The 22,234-nt window shown below is 39.9% G+C and overlaps 5 protein-coding genes across 5 annotated transcripts; 2 read left to right on the top strand and 3 right to left on the bottom strand.

Moving 5' to 3' along the window:
* Window positions 1–11,054: 11,054 nt before the first annotated feature.
* BDR25DRAFT_395579 (uncharacterized protein) lies at window positions 11,055–13,904 on the top strand (the record flags this gene model as incomplete). The annotated part of the gene is made up of 11 exons (XM_033698384.1): window positions 11,055–11,077; window positions 11,139–11,147; window positions 11,459–11,498; window positions 11,758–11,857; window positions 11,923–11,958; window positions 12,004–12,046; window positions 12,574–12,900; window positions 12,949–13,442; window positions 13,478–13,644; window positions 13,724–13,783; window positions 13,818–13,904. The coding sequence occupies 11 exons, from the start codon at window positions 11,055–11,057 to the stop codon at window positions 13,902–13,904; spliced, it is 1,386 nt and encodes a 461-aa protein (XP_033543976.1).
* Window positions 13,905–13,940: 36 nt separating this feature from the next.
* Window positions 13,941–15,519, bottom strand: BDR25DRAFT_345277 (CHL4-domain-containing protein; the record flags this gene model as incomplete). The annotated part of the gene is made up of 1 exon (XM_033694033.1): window positions 13,941–15,519. Exon 1 carries the CDS (start codon window positions 15,474–15,476, stop codon window positions 13,941–13,943), a length of 1,536 nt encoding a protein of 511 aa, XP_033543975.1. The 5' UTR covers window positions 15,477–15,519.
* A 793-nt stretch (window positions 15,520–16,312) lies between these two features.
* On the top strand, window positions 16,313–16,731 carry BDR25DRAFT_235898 (uncharacterized protein; the record flags this gene model as incomplete). Its single annotated transcript, XM_033685534.1, has 2 exons — window positions 16,313–16,454; window positions 16,538–16,731. The coding sequence occupies 2 exons, from the start codon at window positions 16,313–16,315 to the stop codon at window positions 16,729–16,731; spliced, it is 336 nt and encodes a 111-aa protein (XP_033543974.1).
* A 655-nt stretch (window positions 16,732–17,386) lies between these two features.
* Window positions 17,387–18,121, bottom strand: BDR25DRAFT_317341 (putative polysaccharide deacetylase; the record flags this gene model as incomplete). The annotated part of the gene is made up of 1 exon (XM_033691669.1): window positions 17,387–18,121. The coding sequence occupies one exon, from the start codon at window positions 18,119–18,121 to the stop codon at window positions 17,387–17,389; it is 735 nt and encodes a 244-aa protein (XP_033543973.1).
* A 790-nt stretch (window positions 18,122–18,911) lies between these two features.
* BDR25DRAFT_305903 (uncharacterized protein) lies at window positions 18,912–22,083 on the bottom strand. Its single transcript, XM_033690516.1, has 2 exons — window positions 21,813–22,083; window positions 18,912–21,764 (listed from the first exon to the last, which is right to left on the bottom strand). Exons 1-2 carry the CDS (start codon window positions 22,072–22,074, stop codon window positions 18,964–18,966), a joined length of 3,063 nt encoding a protein of 1,020 aa, XP_033543972.1. The 5' UTR covers window positions 22,075–22,083; the 3' UTR covers window positions 18,912–18,963.
* Window positions 22,084–22,234: the final 151 nt, after the last annotated feature.

The raw sequence follows: 22,234 nt of genomic DNA, 5'->3' as shown, positions 1-22,234 counted from the left end.
AGCTTTTATTATTATAGTAGTATTTTTATTTTTCCCCTTCTAGAAGTATAGGTAATTTTAGTAGAAATATTCTATTTTTTTATAGTTTAGGTAGGCCTTATTTTCTAGCTATTTTTATTACTTCTTAGTTAAGGGTAGCCTATTACGTCTAAAGGCTTAGCTTTTTTTTAAAAAAAAAAGGCTTTATATATATTTTATGTAACTAAGATCTATTAGTTTTTTATTATAATAAAAAGCTTTTCTTTTTTTAGGAATAAACTTAGGTTTCTAAAAAGCTTCTCTACGCTGTTTTTCTCTTTTATGTTCTTTATACTTATTATTATAAAGTGTTACTTTTATAATAAAATTTTTAAAAGTAGTTAGTTTTCTATTATATATAAATTTATTTTTGATTATGTCTTTTAAGCTATTATAGAATATTTAGTAAAAAGCTTTTTAGTCTGTCTATCTACAGATAGCTAGCTGTTCTTTAAAATATGCAGCATAGTACTAGACTATACTTTTTTCTTGTTTTAAAGCATTTAGTTTATTAGCTGCAATTTTTTATTTGTCTACAGTTCTATAGATAGTTAATAGAGCTTCTTTAAAAGCTTCTACACTACTAAATATTTCCTTAGTTTTAGAGCTTAGTGTAGTGCTGTTTACTCTAAAGTCTATCTAATTATCTATATGTAGCTAGAACTAGATTATAAAAGGTTCTTTTAAATATAATCCTATCTAGGATATTATTTTTATATTAGTTTAGAATGCTTTTTTGTTATATTACATATAAAGGTAGTATCTAGTAAAAAAAGGGCAGAGGTTCTTAAGCAATTCTTTAAAAGGCTTTAAAAAGGTTAGTCTTAAAGTCTTTTTAGCTATAATGCTTATTTTTTTAGTAAAGATATTTTAGAGTTTAGCTAGCTCTACTTATAACATGTGTATCTAGTTTACAAAGCTTATAGCTAATTAAAGATTTATTAGTATAAGTTAGTTATTAAATTTTACTACTTTTTAGCATAAATTTTATACTTTTTTATAAAGACTAATTAGTTTATTAATTTTATTACTAATTTACTAAAGTTTTTTAATGTTATCTTAAATACTGTTAATCTATTCTACTAGAACTCTTTTATTAGCTATTAGAACTTCTAATAACCCTAATAGAGCTATGTAGGCTATGTTAGAGTTAAGGTTATATTAAGTAGTTATACTTTTTAGAAGGTGTAGTGTTTAATGTTATAATTCTTACTTTAAAAAGCACTTAGGTTAATGTTATTCCTTAGGTAATGGAACAGAGAGGAGGGGCTAACAGTAGGGTGTACAGTCCTACGTAATAGCTATTAGGCTAATAGAGTAGGGTAGAGTAACTAGATTATAGTTTGTCCCTATAGCAGCAGTATAGTAGCTAGGTTAAACAGTCCTGTTAGATAGAATTAGAAGTATATATATTACAAGATATATAAATAGTATTGCAGCTCTTTAAAAAGCTAGAATGCTACTTAGTCTATGTAAAAAATAAACTAAATGTTAAACATACCTCTTTAAAAGTTATTTAAAGTTAAAACTATATACACATTTAACAGTGCTAAAAATAAGTTAAGTAAGTTAGTTAAGTTTACAACATAGTAAACTTACTTAGCTTATTAGACTTGTTAGACTTGCAGCCTGTCTTCCTATTAGATAATGCATTCTTCCATAACCGCTGGCAGCTGTGACGACAAGCACTGTCTCTACTACCGTATGGAGCTGGGGAAGCATGGCAGAGTAGGTCGGCTCTATTTCAGCTACACTAAGATAGAGAGGAGAAAGGGAGCTTTAAGGGCAGCTCTGTAGAAGAAGTGCTCACAGCGCTAAGGCGCTAGCAAGGACGCTAGCGCTAAGCAAACTAATAGCGTTGCGCTAGTCACACCCCTTATATCCTAATTAGCTGCACAGGCAGCTTGTCATGTAACGCGCGACAGAGCTCTCTGCGTAGGACCGTCACATCACCCCCTTCTAAGGCAGTCTTATCCCTAAGACTAGGTAGTTTAGCGCCTCTGCGTTAGTTTTTAAACTAGTTAAGACTTTAGCGCAAGTTAATTATTAACCTTTATAAGTTTTATATCTTTGCCTTTTTTATACGCTTGCAACTAGGCGTCTAGTTGCGCTGGCAGACTAGGCTTAGTAGGATATGCTTAGTAGAAGTCCCTTACCTTATGCAGAGCTCTAAGGAATCTGTCAGCATTATACTAGGTAGGGTTAGGATTATAGCCTACCTATAAGGCTTAGTATTAGAGACGCCTATAGTAGACATAACTATCTAGGATGTTTTAAACCTGCTACTTAGAGTAACTGTTAACCTTAATTAGCTCCTTTAGGGGCTTAACCTAACCTAGCAGTGTTGTAGGTGCTGCCTGCTGTAGGCAGTCTGCGTGGAAGACGTTATGCATTCTTATGTACAAGGGGAGCTTAAGCTAGTACAAATAACCTCTTATGCTTATAATTAAATAGGGCTTGTATATCTGCTAGTTAAGCTTCTAGCTAGGGCGCCCTATAGTAAAGCCCTTAGGGGTTATGTATACCTTATTACCTACTATAAAGTTAGGCTTATGCTACTTTTTATTTACCTAAGCTACTTACTACTTTTAGGCTTAAGTAATACTCTTTCTTATAATCTTAATTACTTGTTATATAGTGTTATAGTAGAGCTTAGTATAGCTTTAAGCCTTCTTACATAAAATCTGCTCTAGCGCAGTTAGTAAGCGTCTTATATGTGCTTTTTAGTTCTAGTAGTGTGTTAAATAATAGCTAAACTTAATTTTAAACAGTAATAACTCTATTATCTTATGTAGTAGAGATGCTTAAGCCTAGTCTATGCAGAGCAGCAGGTCTAACTAGTTGTCCTAGAAGTAATTAACAAATAGACGCAGTTGCTAGTTAATATACTAATTTAGCACCTCTATGTTGCTATTAGTCTAAGGATAGTAGGGCATAAAAAGCTTTTATTTAACACTAGTAAGGCAGTAGAGCTTATCTATAAATATAAAGGTAAACTATAGTCTATAGTTAGAAATAATTAATTAAGGGGGTCTATAGACGCGCTAGATATAGCAATAGTATAGGTCTGCAGCCCTTACAGCAGTAATAGTCTTATAGCATAGTAGTAAAAAGCAGCGCTTGCTTAGACAGTCTACTATAATAAATATGTTATTATAGCTAGCTTAATTAGATAGAAATAACTTAAAATTTATAAAAATATTTTACTATGCTTACTTAAGTATTAGTAGTAGCTTAAGAAGCCTTAGGGTTTTATCTTAAAAGATATAGCTCTACTAATAAGCTTTATAAGCGCTAATATAGGTCTTAACATTCTAGCTTATGCTTAGCTAGTAGTACTGCTTATGTAGTAGCTTAGTTGTTTTCTTAGTTCTAAAATGTGTAGTAAGTTGCGTTGCGTAAACAGCGTAGATAAGATAAGTCCTTAGAAACTAGATAGCTAAAACTATAAGCTTCCCTTTCTTTAGTAGTAGGCCTTTAGTATTAAGCTTTTATTATAAGCTAAGATTTTATGCTTTATTATAGTAGTATTATAAGCTTTTATAATTCTAATTAGCATCTAGAATCTAATTAATAAGCTTATATAGTTAATTTATTAGTAGCAGCTTTATAAGCTTTTTATTTAGTAAAGGGGTGCTTTATAAAGCAGCGCATAATTAAGTAATAAAACTAACACTAATCTACTTTTAGCTTAAAAAAAAGTGTGTATAAGTAGCCTTATTTTTTTTTTTTTATGTTTTAAGCTTTTTTTACTTTCTTAACAGCACGTCTGCAACAACATTAGCAGTGCCTAGGCAGTAGGTTAGTGTGAGGTTAAAGTCTGCTATTAGCATAGCTTATTACATTTAGTAAAGGGTAAGCTTACGCTTAACAGCAAAGTACTTAAAAGCTTAGTAGTTAGTAATTACTATAAATAGCTTATTTTATTATAGGCTTATTAGCTGCGCTTACTACTTTTATAGGCCTTAAACAACTATAAGCATTTTTTTATTATATATATTATAGTTTATCTGCAGTAGGCTTATAGTCTTAGAGTAGAACACTATAGAGCGCTAGATGCTGTTGTCCTGCAGCTGTAATAGTACTTCTGCAACAACTCTATTACTTACATTAGTTTTTATACACGTCTTATAATTTAGTAAGTAGTGTGTAAAGATATTATCTAATAGCATAAAGTCTTTAGCGCGCTTAAACATAGCTAACTTGTGCTCTCTTAAAGAATGCTAGGCGCTACACTTAAGCAGCTTTGTAAGTAGCTGTATAATGCAACTATAGTCCTTAAGGAAGGCGCAGTAGAAGTTGCAGAACCCTAGGAACAACTACAGGCTCTTAATTAAGGTTAGTATAGGCTAGTCTTAGACAGCAGCTACCTTAGCAAGGTCCTTACAGATTTTATTTATACTAATAATAAAACTTAAAAATTTTATTTTAGTAACTATAAATTTACTTTTTTTAAAGTTAATTTATAAGCTAGTGTTTTACAAATAACATAAGACTTTAGTAACATGTGCCTTATGCTGTAAAAAGTTGTTTAAGTAGATTAAAATGTTATTAAAGTAGGCTATGTAAAAGTTATTAAGCAGGCTATGTAGAACTTAATTAATATATTACTAAAAAGTTATAAGGCTATTATAAAGTTTAAAAAGCAGTACATAATACTTATAGTTACTATAGCATGTTTAAAAAGTAGTTAAGTCCTTAACTTTTTTAGTAAGCTAAATATAATAAAACGCCTATTATATGTTAAGCTTAGTAAAGACCTTAGCTGTAGCTAGCTATATAAGCGTCTTTTAGATTAAAGGTATTAAGTAAGTGTTTTTCTTTATAATTATATTAAGCTTATAATAGTTTATATAGAACCTCTACTTCTTTTTTAGCTTTTTAGTAAATAAGACTAGAGAAGCGTAGCTAGTGTTGCTGTGCGTAATAAATCTGCGTTGCAGGTGGTTGTCTAGATAGTCCTTAACTAGCCTAAGCTGCTCTAGAGACATGCTATATAGTAGGCTGCTTAATAAAGTGTTCTCTACTATTAGCTTAATATTATAGTTAACACTAGGTTAGTGCAGCAGCAGTTTATCTAAGTTTCTTTTTAAGAAGTAAGCTAGCGTAGCTCTAGTGTACGCAGGGGATAGTAACTTCTTAAGTATTAGCTGTTAGAGCTTATTTTTAGGATTAACTATTATAAGTGCTTAGTAGTTTTTAATTAGTTAATTAACTTTATAGACGCTAATATGTCTAATTATAATATCTCTATGCTTTATGTGTAGCATAAACGCAGCAGTGTTAATCATGTTTACTTCTAGCCCTACCTTAGCAAGTGCTTTTCTAGATACAGCTAGTTAACATTAGCGCGCTTAATTAGCGCTAGAGGGTATTAGTTAAAAATTAAGTTACTTTTTTATTTTTTTTAAGTTTTACTGCTAATTATGCTTTTAAGTTAATTAAAGTTAATATTAATTAATTTTTAATATCTTTATAAACTTATTCTATTAGTTAGCATTTACTTAATAAAATTAGTTAATTTATAAAAACATGCTGTGTGTAGAGATAATAATATTATGCTTATAGTCTTATATCTAATTATTATTTAGCTACTAAATTAATTATTTTTTATAGTTAATCTAAACACTAGCCTTTTTAAAGACCTTATAGCCTATAATTAAGTTATAACAGCCTGTGTTATAGAGGATAAAGAGTGTAGGCAGCTAGTAGCTATTAATTACTAAATCTATGTAAAAGTACTTATCTACTTGTTTGTTTAGTTAATTAATATATCTTATAATAAGAATAGACTTAATGCTAAGCATTTTAGGCTGTAGGTGCTTCTAGATTATCTATAGGTGTTGTAGGTAGATTAAATTATAGCTGCTAGCCTCTGTGTTAATAAGACTATTTAAGCGTACAGTAATCTCTCTAGTAGAGACGCAGTAAAGCAGTATAAAGGGCTTACTGCTAAATAGCAGCTTATATAGCTTCTGTGCTAGCGCTTTGTCTGTTAACTCTAAGGAGGAGACTTTCTCTAGAGTAAGTTTTTTTTTAATTTGCTGTCCTTACTAAAGCTTGCAGCATTTAGCTCCTACGCTGCTTTTATAGCCTTACTTTTAGCGCAGGCGTAAGAGTAGTTACAACTTATATGTTCTAGCTAATAGTATAAGTAGTAGGTTACAGCATTTTTTATTAAAGCTGCCTACGCTTAGGGTGTTGCTAGAGTTATTAGAGCAGCAGTAGTAGTAGTAAGTTAAAAAACATTCTAACGCGTAAGCTTCTTTTTACCTCTCTGCGCGCGTTACGCGCTTAACTCTGCAGTAGACCTCTGCAGTAAAAAAAATATCTAGTAGGCTTACTTTATATAATTAAAAAAGCTAACTATTAGGTTATTATAGTAAGTCTTTATATATACTTAAAGCTAACTTAATAAAGTGTTATAAATTTTATCTTTTTACTACTTAAGCAGCAGCTTAGCTTTATTTATAAAGTATATAAACTAGGCTTTAAAGTTTCTAAAATTCTAAGATAGCTTTATTTTAAGCTAGTAAAGCTTAGTCTTAGCTTTTATTTACTAGTTAGTATTTTTAAAGCTTCTTTTTAGAAAGCTTATAATATTTTTAGTTATTACTAGCTTACTTTACTACTTTTAAGCTTTAAAGTAAGGAACTAGTTAACTTAGCACTTAACTACTTACTTTACTTTTAGTATAGTGTACTTAAGTGTTTTTTTTTTTATAAGGTTACTATCTGCAAGTATAAAGTAGTTTATGTTATAAAGTAGCTTGCCTATTAGAAGGTCTTTCTAGTAATTAAATTTAATATTATTTTTGCCTATAAACCTAGGCAGATTCTCTGCTTTAGCTAATAGTTTTAGCCTAGCTTCTTAGCTTATAGTACTAATATAAAAAAGGTTAGGCGTTTTTAGTATAGCTAGGTTAAATTATAGTTACTTTTTTAGTATAGTTAGTGTAAGTGTGCCTTTTAGCGCTTAATAAGCTTTATCTAAGAAAAATAATTAATTACACGCTAGTGTAGCAGTAGCTTTAAGTTTTTTAACTTTATTTTTATAATTAGCTAGGTGTTTAAGAGTTTTATTTAGTAAGCTTTAAAGCTTTTATAGCTTTTTACTAACTTTTACTTACTTAGCTTCTACTATGTTAACTACTTTAGTAAGAGTATTAGTATAGTCTTAGTAAGCTTACACTTTTAATAACTACTATAGTAGCTTATTTACTATAACTGCGTAATCTATAGCTATAAGGTTTAGTAGGTCTAGGTAGAGGCTAATTAAATTATAATTAGTAGTACTCTAAGTAATAGCCTTTATTTAAAATAATAGTGCTTTTTAAGCTTACTAAGCGCGCACGTGCGCAGTCTTAATAGCGTAGTCCTTCTTAAACACATTATTAGTATAGAACTAGGCCTAGCATAGCAGCGTCCTTAGTTTAGGCGTATAGGCGTTACTAGTAGGCTAGGTAGTAGAATTAATGTGTATTTTAATCTTTAATAGCTTTTTTATTCTAGTGCTTTTAGCTTTTTCTTTCTACTCTAGGGTCTAGCAGTCTGCAGAGGTATAGTGTAGTGTGAGCCCTAGGTCTGGTGACGGTGGGGCTGATAGTTGATTAGTGGTGGGTTCGTACGTGGGTTTGTACAGAGCCTGCAGCTCTCTTCGCGTTGTTGCGGTGGTAGTTAGTATAGTAGGCCCCCCCCTACAGTTAATTTAAACTAGAGTAGCAGCGCTCCTAGCTTAGAGCTCTTTAATAAAGTGCAATAATCTAATTATTACTTAGTGTTACTTTTATAGTTGCTTAGCCTAACTAGGGCTTTAAGGCAGATAGCTATTATTAACAAACTAAAGCTTAGCCTAGTTGTACTAGCAGATCTGTCTAAGTAAAAGTTAGTTAGCAGATTAAGCTTTTAAAGCTAACTGCATAGTAGACCTAAATATTATGTTGCTGTCCTCTAGCTAAATAAAATAATCTTAGTGTAATATAATAATAAGCACTGTCTCTACTACTATATAAAGCTAGAAAAGCATAGCAGAGTAAGTTAGCTTTATTTTAGCTACACTAAGATAGAGAGGAGAAAGGGAGCTTTAAGGGCAGCTCTGCAGAAGAAGTGCTTGCAGCGCTAAGGCGCTAGCAAGGACGCTAGCGCTAAGCAAACTAATAGTGTTGCGCCAGTCGCACCCCCTATATCCTGATTGGCTGCACGGGCAGCTCGTCATGTGACGCGCGACAGAGCTCTCTGCGTAGGACCGTCACAGCAGCTGTGCTGCCTCCGCATCCTCCAACTGGTTCGTAAGCGAGCCCTGCCCCAACCTAGCTAGATTGTGGAGTACTTCGGGTGGAGTTACGTTGGTCCAACCATAGACTGTAACAAACAAGTAGTGTGCAAGGACAGCGTCTAATAGCATTAAGTCCTTAGCTTAATTAAAAGCTGCTAGCTTATATTCTTTAAAGTAGTGCTAAGCACTACACTTAAGTAGCTTTATAAGTAGTTATATAATGCGTTTATAGTTCTTTAGAAATACTTAGTAAAAGTTTTAAAACCTTAGAAAAAAATATAAGCTTTTAATTAATATTAGTACAGGCTATTTATATATAGCTGCTACCTTCTCTTAGTTTTTTTTACATGCTGTTAGTACTAATAATTAGACCTAGAAACTTTGTCTTTATAATAGTAAACTTACTTTTCTTAATGTTTACTTAAAAACTAGTGTCTAGTAGTTAATATAGCATCTATGTAATATATTTCTTATGTTAGAATAAGTTTTTTAAGTAAATAGAGATGTTATTAAGGTATGCTATATAAGTTTTATCTAGTAAGCTATAAAGCACCTTATTAATATAGTGTTAAAACATAGCTAGTCTGTTACATAAGCTAAATAGTAGTATATAGTATTTATAGTTGCTATATTATGTTTAAAAGATAGTAAAGTTCTCTACCTTCTTATTTAGACAGATGCAGTAAAAGGCTTATTATATGTCTAGCTTAGTAAACACATTAGTACACGCTAGGCAGGTAAAAGTCTTCTAGATTAAGAGAACTAGGTACGCATCTTTTTTTATAATTATATTAAGCTTTTAGTAGTTAACATAGAACTACTACCTCTCTTTTAGCTTCTTAGTAAACAGCACTAGAGACACATAGCTAGCGCTGCTATATGTAATAAAACTATGTTATAAGTAATTATTAAAGTAGATTTTAACTAGCTTAAGTTGCTTTAGTAATATACTATATAGTAAGCTACTTAATAATGTGTTCTTTACTATAAGCTAAATATTATAGTTAACTTTTTTATAGTAAAGTAGAAGCTTGTTAGAGTCCTTTTTAAAGAAGTAGGCTAGTGTAGCTCCTGCATATAACAGTGCTAGAAGCTTTTGTTAAATTAACTAGCAGAGCTTCTTCTCTAGATTAAGCTAGTTTATTTTTTCTTAATAATTCTAAATAAGCTTCTTTACTTTATACACACTTATATAAAACTAATAATAACTTTCTTTTATTAAGCATGTAATATAAAGGTAGTAGGACTTATTATATTAATATTTAGACTAGCATTAATAAGTGTATTATGTAACATAGTTAAGTTATAGTAATTTCTATAATAGAGTTATAAGCTTAGCTTTAGAGTGCTAAGCTAGTTACACATCTTCTTAAAGTTCTTCTTATATACAAAATGCTTAGTTACCTTTTATTTACCTGCTAGTTAGAGCGCAGCTACACTTATAAGTTTATTGCGTTGCTTAGTGTCTTCTTAGTAACTTAGGTTTATCTCTAGAGACAAGCTGTGTATAAAGATGTTAATGTTGCGTTTATAATTAATTAGCTTGTTATCCTCTAGCTATCTTACTACACAGTTCTTATAGTTAATCTATACGCCTACTTTCTTTAGTAGCTTACAACTAATAATAAGGTTGTAACAACTAGTGTTGTAGGGTATAAAGTATAATAGTATCTAATAGGGTCTACCCGCATCTTAAGCTTTAAGAGTTTCCCTATGCTAGTATTAGTTTAATGCTGCTAGCAGTGCAGCTAGCTAGTTAGTGATGCTGCTAGCAGTGCAGCTAATTAGTTAGTAGTGCCGCTTTAGGTCCCGAGAGGGTGAAGCAGATGGGGCGGTGGTGCTGCTGGCGGTGCAGCTGTGTCGATGCTGCAGGTAGAGCAGCCTTTGTCTACTGCAGGCGGTGCAGCTATAGTCAATGCTGCTAGCGGGGCAGTCTATTGTTAATGCTGCTAGCGGTGCAGCTATTATCTACTGCAGGCAGTGCAGCTATTGTTAATGCTGCTAGCAGAGCAGCCTATTATTATTACTAATGTACACCTAGCATACTAGCTAGAGCTTATGCAGATTGTGCCACCTGCAGGTATTCTCCTCTAGGCTAGTCTTGTCTGCCTATAGCTACCTAGAGACTGCAACCTAGCTTCTAAGTTAACGTGACCAAGAGAACTACTAGCTAAGTCTACTACATCTGCTCTTTTGCTGTCTAAATGTGTATGTATTACTTTTAGCTATTAGTGCTGCTAGCTGTACAGTAGATGTTAGTAGGCCTGCTGTCTCTAGGCCTGTAAGATGCCTACTGCCTTAGAGCTTCTAATTATGTAGCAGGGGATTAAAGGTGGTAGTGGTTTTATACAGAGCCTGCAGCTCTCTTCGCGTTGTGCAGTAACAGTGTAGGCTCCTCTTTACAGTTAATTTAAACTAGAGCAGCGCTTCTAGCTTAGGGCTTCTTAATAAGGTTGTAGTAATCTAACTACTACTTAGTGTTGCTTTAGTTGCCTAGCCTAACTAGGGCTTTAAAGGCAGATAGCTATTGTTAACAAACTAAGGCTTAGCCTAGTTATACTAGTAGATCTTTTTAATAAAGGTTAGTTAACAGATTAAGCTCTTAAAGCTAACTGCGTAGTTTAACCTAAATATTATGCCGCTGTTCTCTAGCTAAAATAGGATTAATTCTAGTTTAATGTGATAACAAACACTGTCTCTACTACTGTATAGAGCTAGGGAAGCAAGGTAGAGTAGGTTAGCTCTATTTCAGCTAAACTAGAATGGGGAGTGAAGGAGGCGAAGGGTTTTCGCGAGAGAAAAGCTTGCGCAGCGCTAAGGCGCTAGCGCGCTCGCTTAACCCTTAGCAAGATCATGTGACTAGCAGCAGAGCTTGACAAGCAGCACCGTCACACAAATAGATTTATATAAAAATGCTTACTAAATATAAAAAACTTTTAACACTTATAGCAAGTGTTACAAAGCAGTAAGAACGCTGCTAGAGAGAAAAAGCTATGTGTTATAACCTAAAATAAGGCTGTAAGTAAGTGTTAGACAGCGCTAGAATTGTATAATTATTATTAGTAGACAGCTCTCTTAGCTACTTACTATTAGGCTTAGCACAACCTAGCTAGAACGATTAGATTATAGTATACTAATTAGGTATAGCTGACTGCAGTGACCGCAGCGACTGCAGCGACTGCAGACAAGAATCTGCGGACACAACAGTCACTACAGTTAGAACAGTTACTATAGTAAGTATATAGTCTTAATCTTAACTATAGTTAAAGAGATGTAATTAAAGTTTAGTTTTATTTTTATAATAAAACTAAGTAGCTATAATTGTTTCTAAAGACATTATTGCTTTTATATATCTTATACTATATATACACTCTAATTATTATCTTTACAAGATTGTTTTCCTGCTTCTTATACAGTTCTAAGGAACAAACCACAATTAGCCTACCTATCTCTACTGCCCTCTAGTTACGACCTGGGACTGTATACCCTAGCTGCGTAACTATTCTCTACCTGTATCATAACCCCTCCCGGGCCCGCGCACTGAACCTCGCGTCCTGCTTAGCACGTGACTAGTAAGTGGATATCGTAACATCTAAGAAGAGGGGAGGCTATGTCACGATTATGTTACAGCTATCCAACCCCTGAGTACCCTAGGCTTGGGACGGGGTACATAGGCTCCTCGGCCCCTGTACCTCTGCCTCCGACCCTAAGGTTTACTCTCTCTCGTTACACCCCCTATCCTGCATTCCTCTCTGTGACCTGTGTTTCCTGCTCGATACCTCTCACAGTAACTTAAGTATTATATAGTAAAGTAAGCGCCCTACCTGCTAAGTTAATACTATACAACTTTCTCCACTGTACTAAAAGGTACGCACAAGAATACTTAAGCTAAGTATTCTCGCATAGTATAATATATATATAGATAATGCTAGGGCTAGCACTAGCATTAGCAGTTGTCTCTAGTCTAGCCTAACCCTCTATAAACAAGAGAAGGCCACGTGGTTAACTGTGTCTACCTTGTTACACTTCTTATATACAATAAGCTTTAGAACAAACTATCTCTAGATCCTAAGCCGCAGACTAGGCTCTAAGCTCGAGCTAAAGGCTCTTAGTATACGCGACACATAGTAGTATACACTTATAGCTTTTTATTAAGACCTTGTTAATGTGTTAGTAGCTGTTGTTAAGTTAAAACTACCTTAAATTTTAAAAGGACTGTGCAAGGTATAAGTTATTAAGGCTTGGTGTTGCCAAGCATTGTCAGCCGAGGTGAGTCATTAGGTGGCCGGAGCTGTATGCCTATCTCCGCACCACACCACACCAGCCGCCCTCTGTCAAGGCCATGACATCCCTAAGACCGGAATCTATTACCCTGGATACATTCAACAACATATTATCCCGATACCCAGCTTCTGTCCCTGAACGTTTGCGAGACCTGGATGCCCTTCGATACGACACGATTCCCGTCAAAGTCGCTAAGAGGAAGGAAGACGACGACGCCTTTCTCTCGAAAGACGAAGTCGAGAAACTGGTGGAATGGAAACTGTACGCTAGTCCCGCGTCCTCGCGAAACTCTCGAGATTTGCACATGGATATGGATTTGTATTTGTTGGCAGCTGTGACAGGAAGGCTGAAGACTGAGTATAAATAACACAGGAAACACGGGGTATTCCGCCCAAAACTGTTACAACTGGTCCAATCCAATCCTCCAAATCTAATCCAATCCACAATACGGAAGGCATTCAAAACCCTTCTCTCTTCCTCCCTAAAATCTCCATCTCCATCTCCACTCCCGAGTCTAAAAATCCTAACGGAGATAAAAGGCATCGGGCCAGCCACAGCCTCCCTCCTCCTATCTGTCTATGCTCCATATGAAGTTCCTTTTTTTTCAGACGAGCTATTGAGGTGGATGATGTGGGATGAAGGAAGTGGGTGGAAGAGGAAGATTGCGTATTCGGTGAAGGAGTATGTAGGGTTGGTGGAGAGGGTTAGGAGGGTGAGGGAAAGGTTGGGGGTCGGGGCTGGGGATGTTGAGAAGGTGGCTTGGGTTTTGGGGAGGGAGGGGGCGGATGTTGGGGTGAGGATTGGGCAGGACGAGAGGGAGGTGGGAGCGAAGGGCGTTGAGGATGGGGAAGTAGATGAGGGGAAAGGTGATGAAGAAAAGATGGATGAGGATGAAGTTGAGGGATTTTAAGGACGAAGGGAGGGAGGGCCGTGAAAGGTGCTCTTATGAGTAGATTTACTAAGAAAGGGACGGGTGGAGGAAGAGTGGTGAAGAAGAGTGAGAAGCGGAAGAAAATGGATAAGTCTAAGGTTCTGGTTGGATTTTTACGAAGGACTGGGCGTAGAAAGGTGGGGAAATAGTTGAGAGACGTCTTTAGTGGAAGAGAAAGCAGGATGACATTGGATAGGAATCACCGGATGTTGCAAGCTAGTTTTCCGGGGTTGGCTGTTCTACAAAACTAGCATATCGCAATTCTGGGCTCTCGTTGTTGACAACCTTCTAAATCTGACTTGACCGAAAGAAACAAGACACAATCATATCATTACACGAATTGATCCAACCTAAAAACAACGCGATAGTTATATACAAACTCCGCGGCTTAGTGTAAACTTGGGGTATCCTACCTGAACGCCAAGCTTATTGCTCATACACCTTGAATTTCGCCTTTCGTTCTCATCCTCCCAGATTTTACGGAGCCGAGAGTAACCCCTGCCTCGCCTGTCATCCAGCCTGGCATCTTCTCGCCGTCGATAGCGCCACCTTCGACGAGTTGTCTGATACCTGCAAATACATGGGTGCCTGAGAATGTGAGACGGACATCTGGGATCCATAGACCGTCGTCTTCGTTCCGGGTGTCTTCCATGTCTTCGGTGGATCGATCGAGGAGCGGGGGTCGGCCTCGGCGACTACGCCGTCCTGCAGGTGCATTGCTAATCTCAGAAATGTTGTGGTCTCGTTGTAGGCCATTGCTGTTTGAGATGGTTGGAAAGGGATCATCAATGCGGACCTCGAATCGTTCGACACCTTGGCCGTCGCCTAGCTTCGCAGAGCTTCCGAATCGACCCTCGGCGATTTTTCTTCTTCTCTTAACTTTTAGCGTCTCCATTTCATCAACGACTCGTTTTGGACGCCCTGGGCCGGGCTTAACAGCCTCAGCTGCACTCTCTTTATCAGAAGCTCTTTTCTTCTCCTGGGAAGGCCGAGGAGCGGTTATGTAGTCAAGCACGCTCTGATTGAAGCTGTGATCTGCAAATATACTCCAACCTCCTGCTGCAGCATTTGTTTTGCCGGGGCCGCGGTATGTCAACAAAGCTGTTAAAGTCCTTGCAGAGAAATTTGTGCCTAGCAGCTGATACCGCGCTGATGGTCTTGAGAAAGCTTTTGGGATAGCTTGGTCAACTACGTCGCGGAGATGTCGCCCTTCATCTCCCACCGCTTGGCCGAGGTGGGTAGACAGAGACACAAAGACAAATGGAGATCCATTCGGCCAAATGAAGAACACAGCCTTTGCCCCATCGGGCCCACTTGTATCCATAGCGAGGGAAGCCTCGGTGCTGTACGGTGAGTCATGCATATAGACGCGCAGGATCGTCATCGGTAATGTCTTAACCCTTGTGATAAAAAGATGCGCCTTCATCAACGGTAGAAGCTCCTTCGCCAGATTCATCATGAAAGTCTGCGCCTGGAAGCGCGGAAGGTGCTCCGACTCGTTCGTAACCTCCATATCTGTCTCCAGCAATCTGGGATTCCGGATCTTGGTCAGGCGTCTCGCGTTCCAGCGCAGAGCTCCTGGGTGCTCGAGTAGATGGTGTACCTCTGCTGTTGCAAGCTGGAACATAGATATGCCATTCCTCCAGTCCCCCTCTAGTATACGATCTACCACCTCTTTCCTTCCGCCCTTGCGCGCCGCTAGTTCTTTGTATATATCCTGTAAGTCCTCATAGCTCTCTGCGGGTTCGTAAACCTGTCTATCCTTCTCATTCGGGTCCTCGTCCGCCTTAAGATACGGCCTGCAGAACTCGCGATTCTTCTTCGTGAGCCATTGGTGCACGAGCGATATGAGGCTGAGGCGCGAGAGCTTGGAGAAGGTCCGAACGACCTCGCGATGCGCGACGGGGAGTTTGTATGAGTGCGGGACATTCTTGTAGTCGGGCACGGTAACGGGAATGGAGGGTGCCATGCTTGCGTCTACATGGAGTAAAATTGGAATAATAAGACCGTGCGGTTCATTGTTTATGCGGCGTTATCGATAGAAACATGAGCGAGCGCGTGGTTGGGGTAATTTGACAAGGACTCACGTGGAGATAAGGGCAAGGAATTGCAGAAAGTGTGGCGAATTACTTCATCAAATCAAATAGATAAAGAACAGAAGAAAGTATGAAACACTATTAAGACACTACGGAGAACACCGTTGAGGTGGCCACAAGATAGTTGTGTCCACGTGATTTCGTATTATATTTAGCCTTCGACAATTTAGGTACCTCAGACTTGCGTCCTTTAACGGAGGAATAGACCAACATAACCCTTTCCATCTTTACTTAATACTGAAGAATAAGACGTAAACTGTTAATAATCAGACGCTGCTCAGGTCAAAGGGTGGAATTGAAACAATTATCTCGCTTCTTGGCTTTGAAGAGGTTCTCCAAATCTCACCGGCGGAAGCATCCCGCGACACAAGCCTACACTCCCTACGCACGCCCTACGCACGCCTTGCAACCTACAAACCGATACCAACCTCCTCAACCCCTCTATCCCATCTGCAAGCAGCAGCTCAAAGTAATCTCTCAATCCCTTCACTCCCACACCCCTTTATCCCTAACCCTCTCGGTCCAGACCTCCACTCGCCAAAATCTTACTCACAACCCCACATCCATCCACCGCACCCGCATACATATGCTCACCCTCCGACCTCGCATCTTCAGCCAAACACACCAATTCGATTTCACACGCATACCTCGCGCCACACTAAAGTTATCTACAATTACGATTCCGGCGCAAAGAGCACAATTAAGAAGAATGGCGACGTCAACAACACCTGTTCAAGAATGGCTAGTTATCTGTCCGGATTTTGAGGGTGCGCTGCAGAGGCGATTGAGCGTAAGACAACAACATCTGGCGGGATTGAAAGAGGATCCGGAGTGGTTTTGGTTGTTTGGTGGTACGGTTTCCCCCTCTCTTGCTGTCCTTCACTATAAGTAATGGTAATTGCCCGCACTGGGAATAGTGTTAACAGATATCTAGGCGCTATGCTCGAAGAGCCGATTAAGGAAGGCGAAGTTCCAAAAATGGCAGGCTCAGCTATGCTGATTGGTGCAAAGACAAGGGAGGAGGTGGTAGAGAGGTTGCAGAAAGATGTTTATGTTACTGGAAAGGTGTGGGATTGGGAGAAGGTAAAGATTATTCCTTTCAAGAGTGCGTTGCGGAAGCCTTTGTAAAGTGCATGGCAACGAGAGTGTCCTTACCGGCTCTTTTGGTGGTCGTAACATACTACATATTACATGGCTTTTGCAGGTTTGGAAGAGTGAGGAAATGGTAGGAGTATCTTATAATGATATTTGGAAGACTTTGGGGCTTGTATATATATGCTAGGTCCATGTCTGGCGCTGGCCTTGTCGCCCTGGAGATTGCGAAAATGTTCCTGCGCCAGAGGCTTTGTTTGGTGCCGAGATTGCCGACTCGTCGAACCTCCTTCAACCTTCAACGCAGCTCCTCAATTTCTTTGAGTCAGTCAAATTACGTTAAAACCTATTTATTAGTTTCACACCAAAAAATCCACGTGTGTCTGGCCCAAAAAATAATAAATGTAAAGGAGAGGGAGGCTGAGACTTCTAGACCATCGTTCTTGAAGCGACCAGTTTTTATCTCATTATTATGAATTTTGGGGGTCATATAGGACATGATGGGAAGTGAAAAAATCCCAAAAAAAATTAAAAAAATTCGATGTTTGCTTATTTAGGAGGGCCACCTTGCCTGTGGGAGGAGTATTTGGCGTCTCGGACGAATACTTGGGTATGCTCAGGGATGAGGCTATGGGTGGTGCGTTGCTGTTGCGACGCAGAGTTTTTAGCGACCTCAAGATAGTGGTATAGCTTATGTATTAGGAATTGTACTAGGAATAGGCGCTTGCCTAACCAATCCCGAAACAGTTGTAATCCGATAACCTCTCTTCTTAATTTCCGGAATGACGTTTTTCAGCATTGGAATCGTCCAGCTCCTCCTATCATGGCAAATGATAATGCCTCCTGGCCTCATCATACTCAATATATGCCTCGCATTGACTCTCCAATACGGAATCTGCGGATCATGGGGATAGATGCTACCAAGCACAAGTCTGTACTTCAACATCTCGAGCCTCTTTCTCATTCTCCCAGAAAAGAATCCCGATCCAGGCCGAAAATAGCGGGCCGGATGCCCCAAATCTGCAGCGTCGTAGGCGCGATGGATAAGTGTTTCCACGGTATCAATCTGGCGGATGAGCTCTGCGTCCGAGAGTGATCGTGAAGGCTCATCGCGCATAGCGTGATTCCCAAGTTCATTTCCATTCCGCACTAAATCCTCTAATACATCCTCTTTGCCGGGAACCTGTGATCCAATAATAAAGAATGTCGCAGCGACGTTGTTTTCTTTCAGGATTTCCATGATTTGCGACGTGTACTCGGATGGTCCGTCGTCAATCGTTAATGCTACGATTTTAGATGGCGTGGAAACCTGCCACAGAACATCGGGCCACCTGTATTGAAAGTATTTGATCAACAGCGTCGGCGGTTTATAGACAGTGTAGAAAGGCGAGACTATCAAGAGGAATACTGTGACTAGGATGAACATGGTGAAGAGGCGTGAGCGGCGGGCACGACGCCGGAGTTTGGACGGCAGGCGGCATAGACAGCAACCTAGACGGTACATTTGCGATGATATGATTGTATGACCATTGTACAGGAAGGAGCAGAGCGTGGAGAATGGAAATGTTTAGACCAAATGACATGACATGTTAAAATTGACCATCCTGGGAACGCACAGGCGTTAGCTTCTCAGGGGTTGCCGGTAGCCAAATGAAGTTTAGCGTTCCTTGAGCGACGAATATTTTCATGCAGCAACAGTTTCCTATTCAACGTCTCATTCATGACCGCACAAAGGTACGAATGTCTGTAACCTGCACTTGCCCCTATGATTATGTTCAACTACATCTGTATGAATGGTATATACACGATAGGCGATCAACCTCCTCCGCTCTAGCCAGCAAGACCTTTTCCTCCTACCAGGCTTGATATAGCGTCTTCTTTTCCACGACGTCTTCAAGCAACGTCACACATTCAGCATCCACTTGCATGCTATCTAGACCTCTCTGCAAAGGCCTGCAAGGTTTTAGTCCCCTATCGGAACCAATTTGTCACGCTTGTACGAATTCCCCAACTTCGCTATAAGCCCTCTCACAATGTTCCAAGATCGAACCTGAGCGTTTAATTGACCCGGCCGCCTTGTTACAAGTGGCCTTCCGGGTCTCATGGTGCTCAGATATATTCAACTTTCCTGAAAAATATGAAGATGAGAACATATTGTCTAAGTAGTTTCAAAGGGGTTGGTATTCCTGGATATCTGGCGCTTAAACTAGTAGATAAGAAAGTGTACGCTAAATGATGTTTGTCCCAATCCGAAACGTCTCAGAGTCATCAATTCTTCCATAGATTCCAGGCGTTGATGAACCCCCCCCCATTCTTGCCACCGCCATCAAGTTCTAATCTAAGGCCGGCCTCTGACTTCCTAACCTCAGCGTCGTCTAGATCAATCAAAGGGACCATACTCGGCCGTCCATGAGCACACATGAATGGAAATACGCATTTTGACAATTTTACAACCAGCCCCTCGCACTGCTCCATGGTCAGCTCATCATTGAACATGATTGCAGAACGACAGGCACGGGAGTTGATTAAATCTACAAGCCCTTGAGGACATATGGAAAGCCGCCTGATCCAATGCAGGGGTAATTCTTCCGTCTTGGTAGCTGGGCATAGTGATTCTTGGACCGGTAGAGGGGGAAGGTGCGGATCTTCAGCAAATTTCCAGACGGTGGCACGTAGAAAGGAGATGAGGAGCTTGGGGTGGGCTCTACAGCGCTCCGATATGCTTGGAGGGAGCGTTGTTACAGACAGGACTGCTTCCACTCTCCCTGTGCTGCAGAATCTCGACGTAGAGCTTTCGTGCTTAAGCGTATCAAATAGAATCCCCCAGGCACTAAATCGCCGGGCATGGGTGATAAAAAGATCCTGCTCTTGGAGTGAGATCATAAATTGAAGAGGTTTCTCCAAGATCGTAAAGGCTACTTGAGATTCGTGGCCTAGATTTGAACGGTAGGGAGGATATCTTGTGTTGCAAAGTGGGACGCAGAGCTCGTGCATCAAGGATTCAACGCGGATCCGTTCGTCAGCTGCATGCTGATCTATTAGGACCAAGGCGTGAGGTGTAGTTGAATGGTCTGACGAGGAATTAGGGGGGTATGGCATCTTGATGAGGATGAACTTTTTGTCGAGCTGTGCAATCACCTCTGCATTCTGCAGACCCTCCTTTGACAATTTGCTTGCTTCAAGCACCGATGACTCGTTGAATGCTTGCTCGATGAGGGGGGGTGAGTACCCGAGATTATCAAAGTGCTTTCGCTCTCTGCTATTAAATTGATACTCGTCTGATGTGACTTGCCGGATGCTCTTCTCCGCTGGCCGGAATATTGGATTATCCCACGTCTTCAACAGTCCATCTAACCATGGAGTATTGGTTCCGTTGGAAATATTAGACCTGGGTTGAAGTCGGAGAGACTTGTTCGAATCATCAAGAGTCCTTGCATTGCTCGGGGCGGAAACATCGCCACGAGACCGGGTTGAAAGACAAGGCATGATGCAGTCATTCCGGGAATTGGGAATATAGGTTTGCTTAATAGATGGATCAATCCATGTCATCGTTTCGTCTTTATCCTTGTCAAAATCTCGGTCTTGCATGAGTGGGGACTTGGATTTCTCTAAACCTATGTTGGCAGGAGGAACGGTGTTGAAAGCGCTGAGCAATGTAGGTTCGTCGTCAAATGTTACAAGGAGCGGAGGGGGTGGGTCTTCCTGCCTTGGTTCGGGCGGTGTAAATACTCCCACGGAAGGCGCTCCAACACCTCTGTGTGAAGCTTGTTTCCCCAAACCCCAGAGCGTGTCATAGAAACGAGGGTTACCGCTTTTGATCTGGGACCACTCAGGGAACGGCTGTTGGTGTAGTTGCTTCAGCGATGTGGTCGGCGTTGGTTTGGTTGATCTCCTTCTCTTGCAATTCTCTCTGCACATTAAGCCAGGCTCTAGTGACCTGACTGTTGGGGGCCCTTCTTCTGTAACCCACCGGCTAAGTGGAAATTGGGCACCTGGATTTGTGATATCTTCTTGGTCTCCGAAGCAACTCATAGCTGACGAAACAGTGCCCACTCGTTTCCTCTTTCGAGTCTTTCGGGGTCGGAAATCATGTACTGAAAGCCACCGTGTGATCATCATATCTAGAACCTCAACCACCGACTGTAGATTTGTTTCATTATTGAGGAATTCATCTTCACGTACCATGTCTTTCCGATCCTCTTTTAAGTTAATGCGCAAATGAAACATGGGGTATCGGTCGACACCTTTCCGACCTCTAAGCTGGCGATTAGTGCACCTGTCGTTCTTGAATTGCTTATCGTTCTGTCGGCGAATCTTTTCGTTGTCTTCGGCATCGCTGTTATGTCCGACAGTGCCGAAACTAGAGAGACCAAAGACTCGGTTGATCTCGTCGTACAGCTCGTTATGTCCAGCATCTATAGACAGAGGCCGAACTCCAATACAGATGTACTGTACATGTTTGCTCGGCGCGGGTTCCAGAGATATAGCTCCTTTGACGGAGACGAGTGAAGTGGAGGCAGATACAGGGACCCAAGACGTCCACTTTTCGATTGAGAGATATGTAGATTGTGTCAAAACATTGAGCAAGAACTGAAGCTCGGCAGAACGCGGTTTGTTGATATCCGTATCCCTAGAATCAGTTGAGAATGCGGGAGACTTGCTATTAAAGATGAACATTGTTTTGTTGTCTGCGTCTCGAACTCGAATCGATACTGGCTGCCGCCAACTGAGCAAGAGGCCCGTAACTTCCCTCTTTAGCAACTCCCATTGCCGATCATGCTCTGCTTTGTGTACCACCATCACGGCTCTTTGTTTAACTCGCACAGGCAGATTTCCGAAAAGATTTCTGACTACTACTCGGGTGCCGTGCTTCTGATTGCTAAGCTCATGCTGCGCAAGTGTCGGTAGCTGTCTGTCTATAGCTTTGGAGTGATGGAATGTTATAGAGTTATGCGAGCGGTGCTCGTGGTGATGCGAGGTGATGGTAAGAAGGGACATGGCGGCGAGGGATGCTAGGAAGGTGCCGTGGCAGCCAAGGCTCGCCTCATGCGAGTAGTACTTTGACGTGTCTGCAGCACTATGAGCTTGTGTCTTCAGGTTGGAGAAAGGCTGCGAACAATACGGCTTCCCTAAGGCCCCCTCTTCTCTAAATTCAATAGGAGCTATCCCCAAGCCATCATCTTCCACAGAACAGCTACCTCGTCCAAAGTCAACAGTTGCCTCGACCTTGGTAGCAGTGGCATCTAGAGCATTTTTCAGGAGCTCTACAACGACTGCACTGAGAGAAGTAATAACCGTCGACGATTTGATCTGAGAGGCCACATCTGCCGGCAAGGGCAGTATAGTTCGAGGCTGAATTCCCAGGCCATAGCGTTCCATGGAGGCGACTATCATCCGCCCATGCTGAGGCGATGTGGGTGATATGGAAGCTCTCTGCTGGCCCTTGGTGCTAGGTCGCCATTTCGCGAGCCCTGTGGCGCGAGCCGTTGTGGCTAGGGAAGGAGCCGCAAACGGTCCACCCAAAGCCTCAACTCGCCCC

The sequence above is a fragment of the Lindgomyces ingoldianus genome (assembly GCF_010093535.1).
Source record: "Lindgomyces ingoldianus strain ATCC 200398 unplaced genomic scaffold BDR25scaffold_31, whole genome shotgun sequence".
Taxonomy (NCBI): Eukaryota; Fungi; Ascomycota; class Dothideomycetes; order Pleosporales; family Lindgomycetaceae; genus Lindgomyces; species Lindgomyces ingoldianus.
Note: the sequence above shows the minus strand (reverse complement) of the source record. Positions and strands in the feature narration are given on the sequence as shown.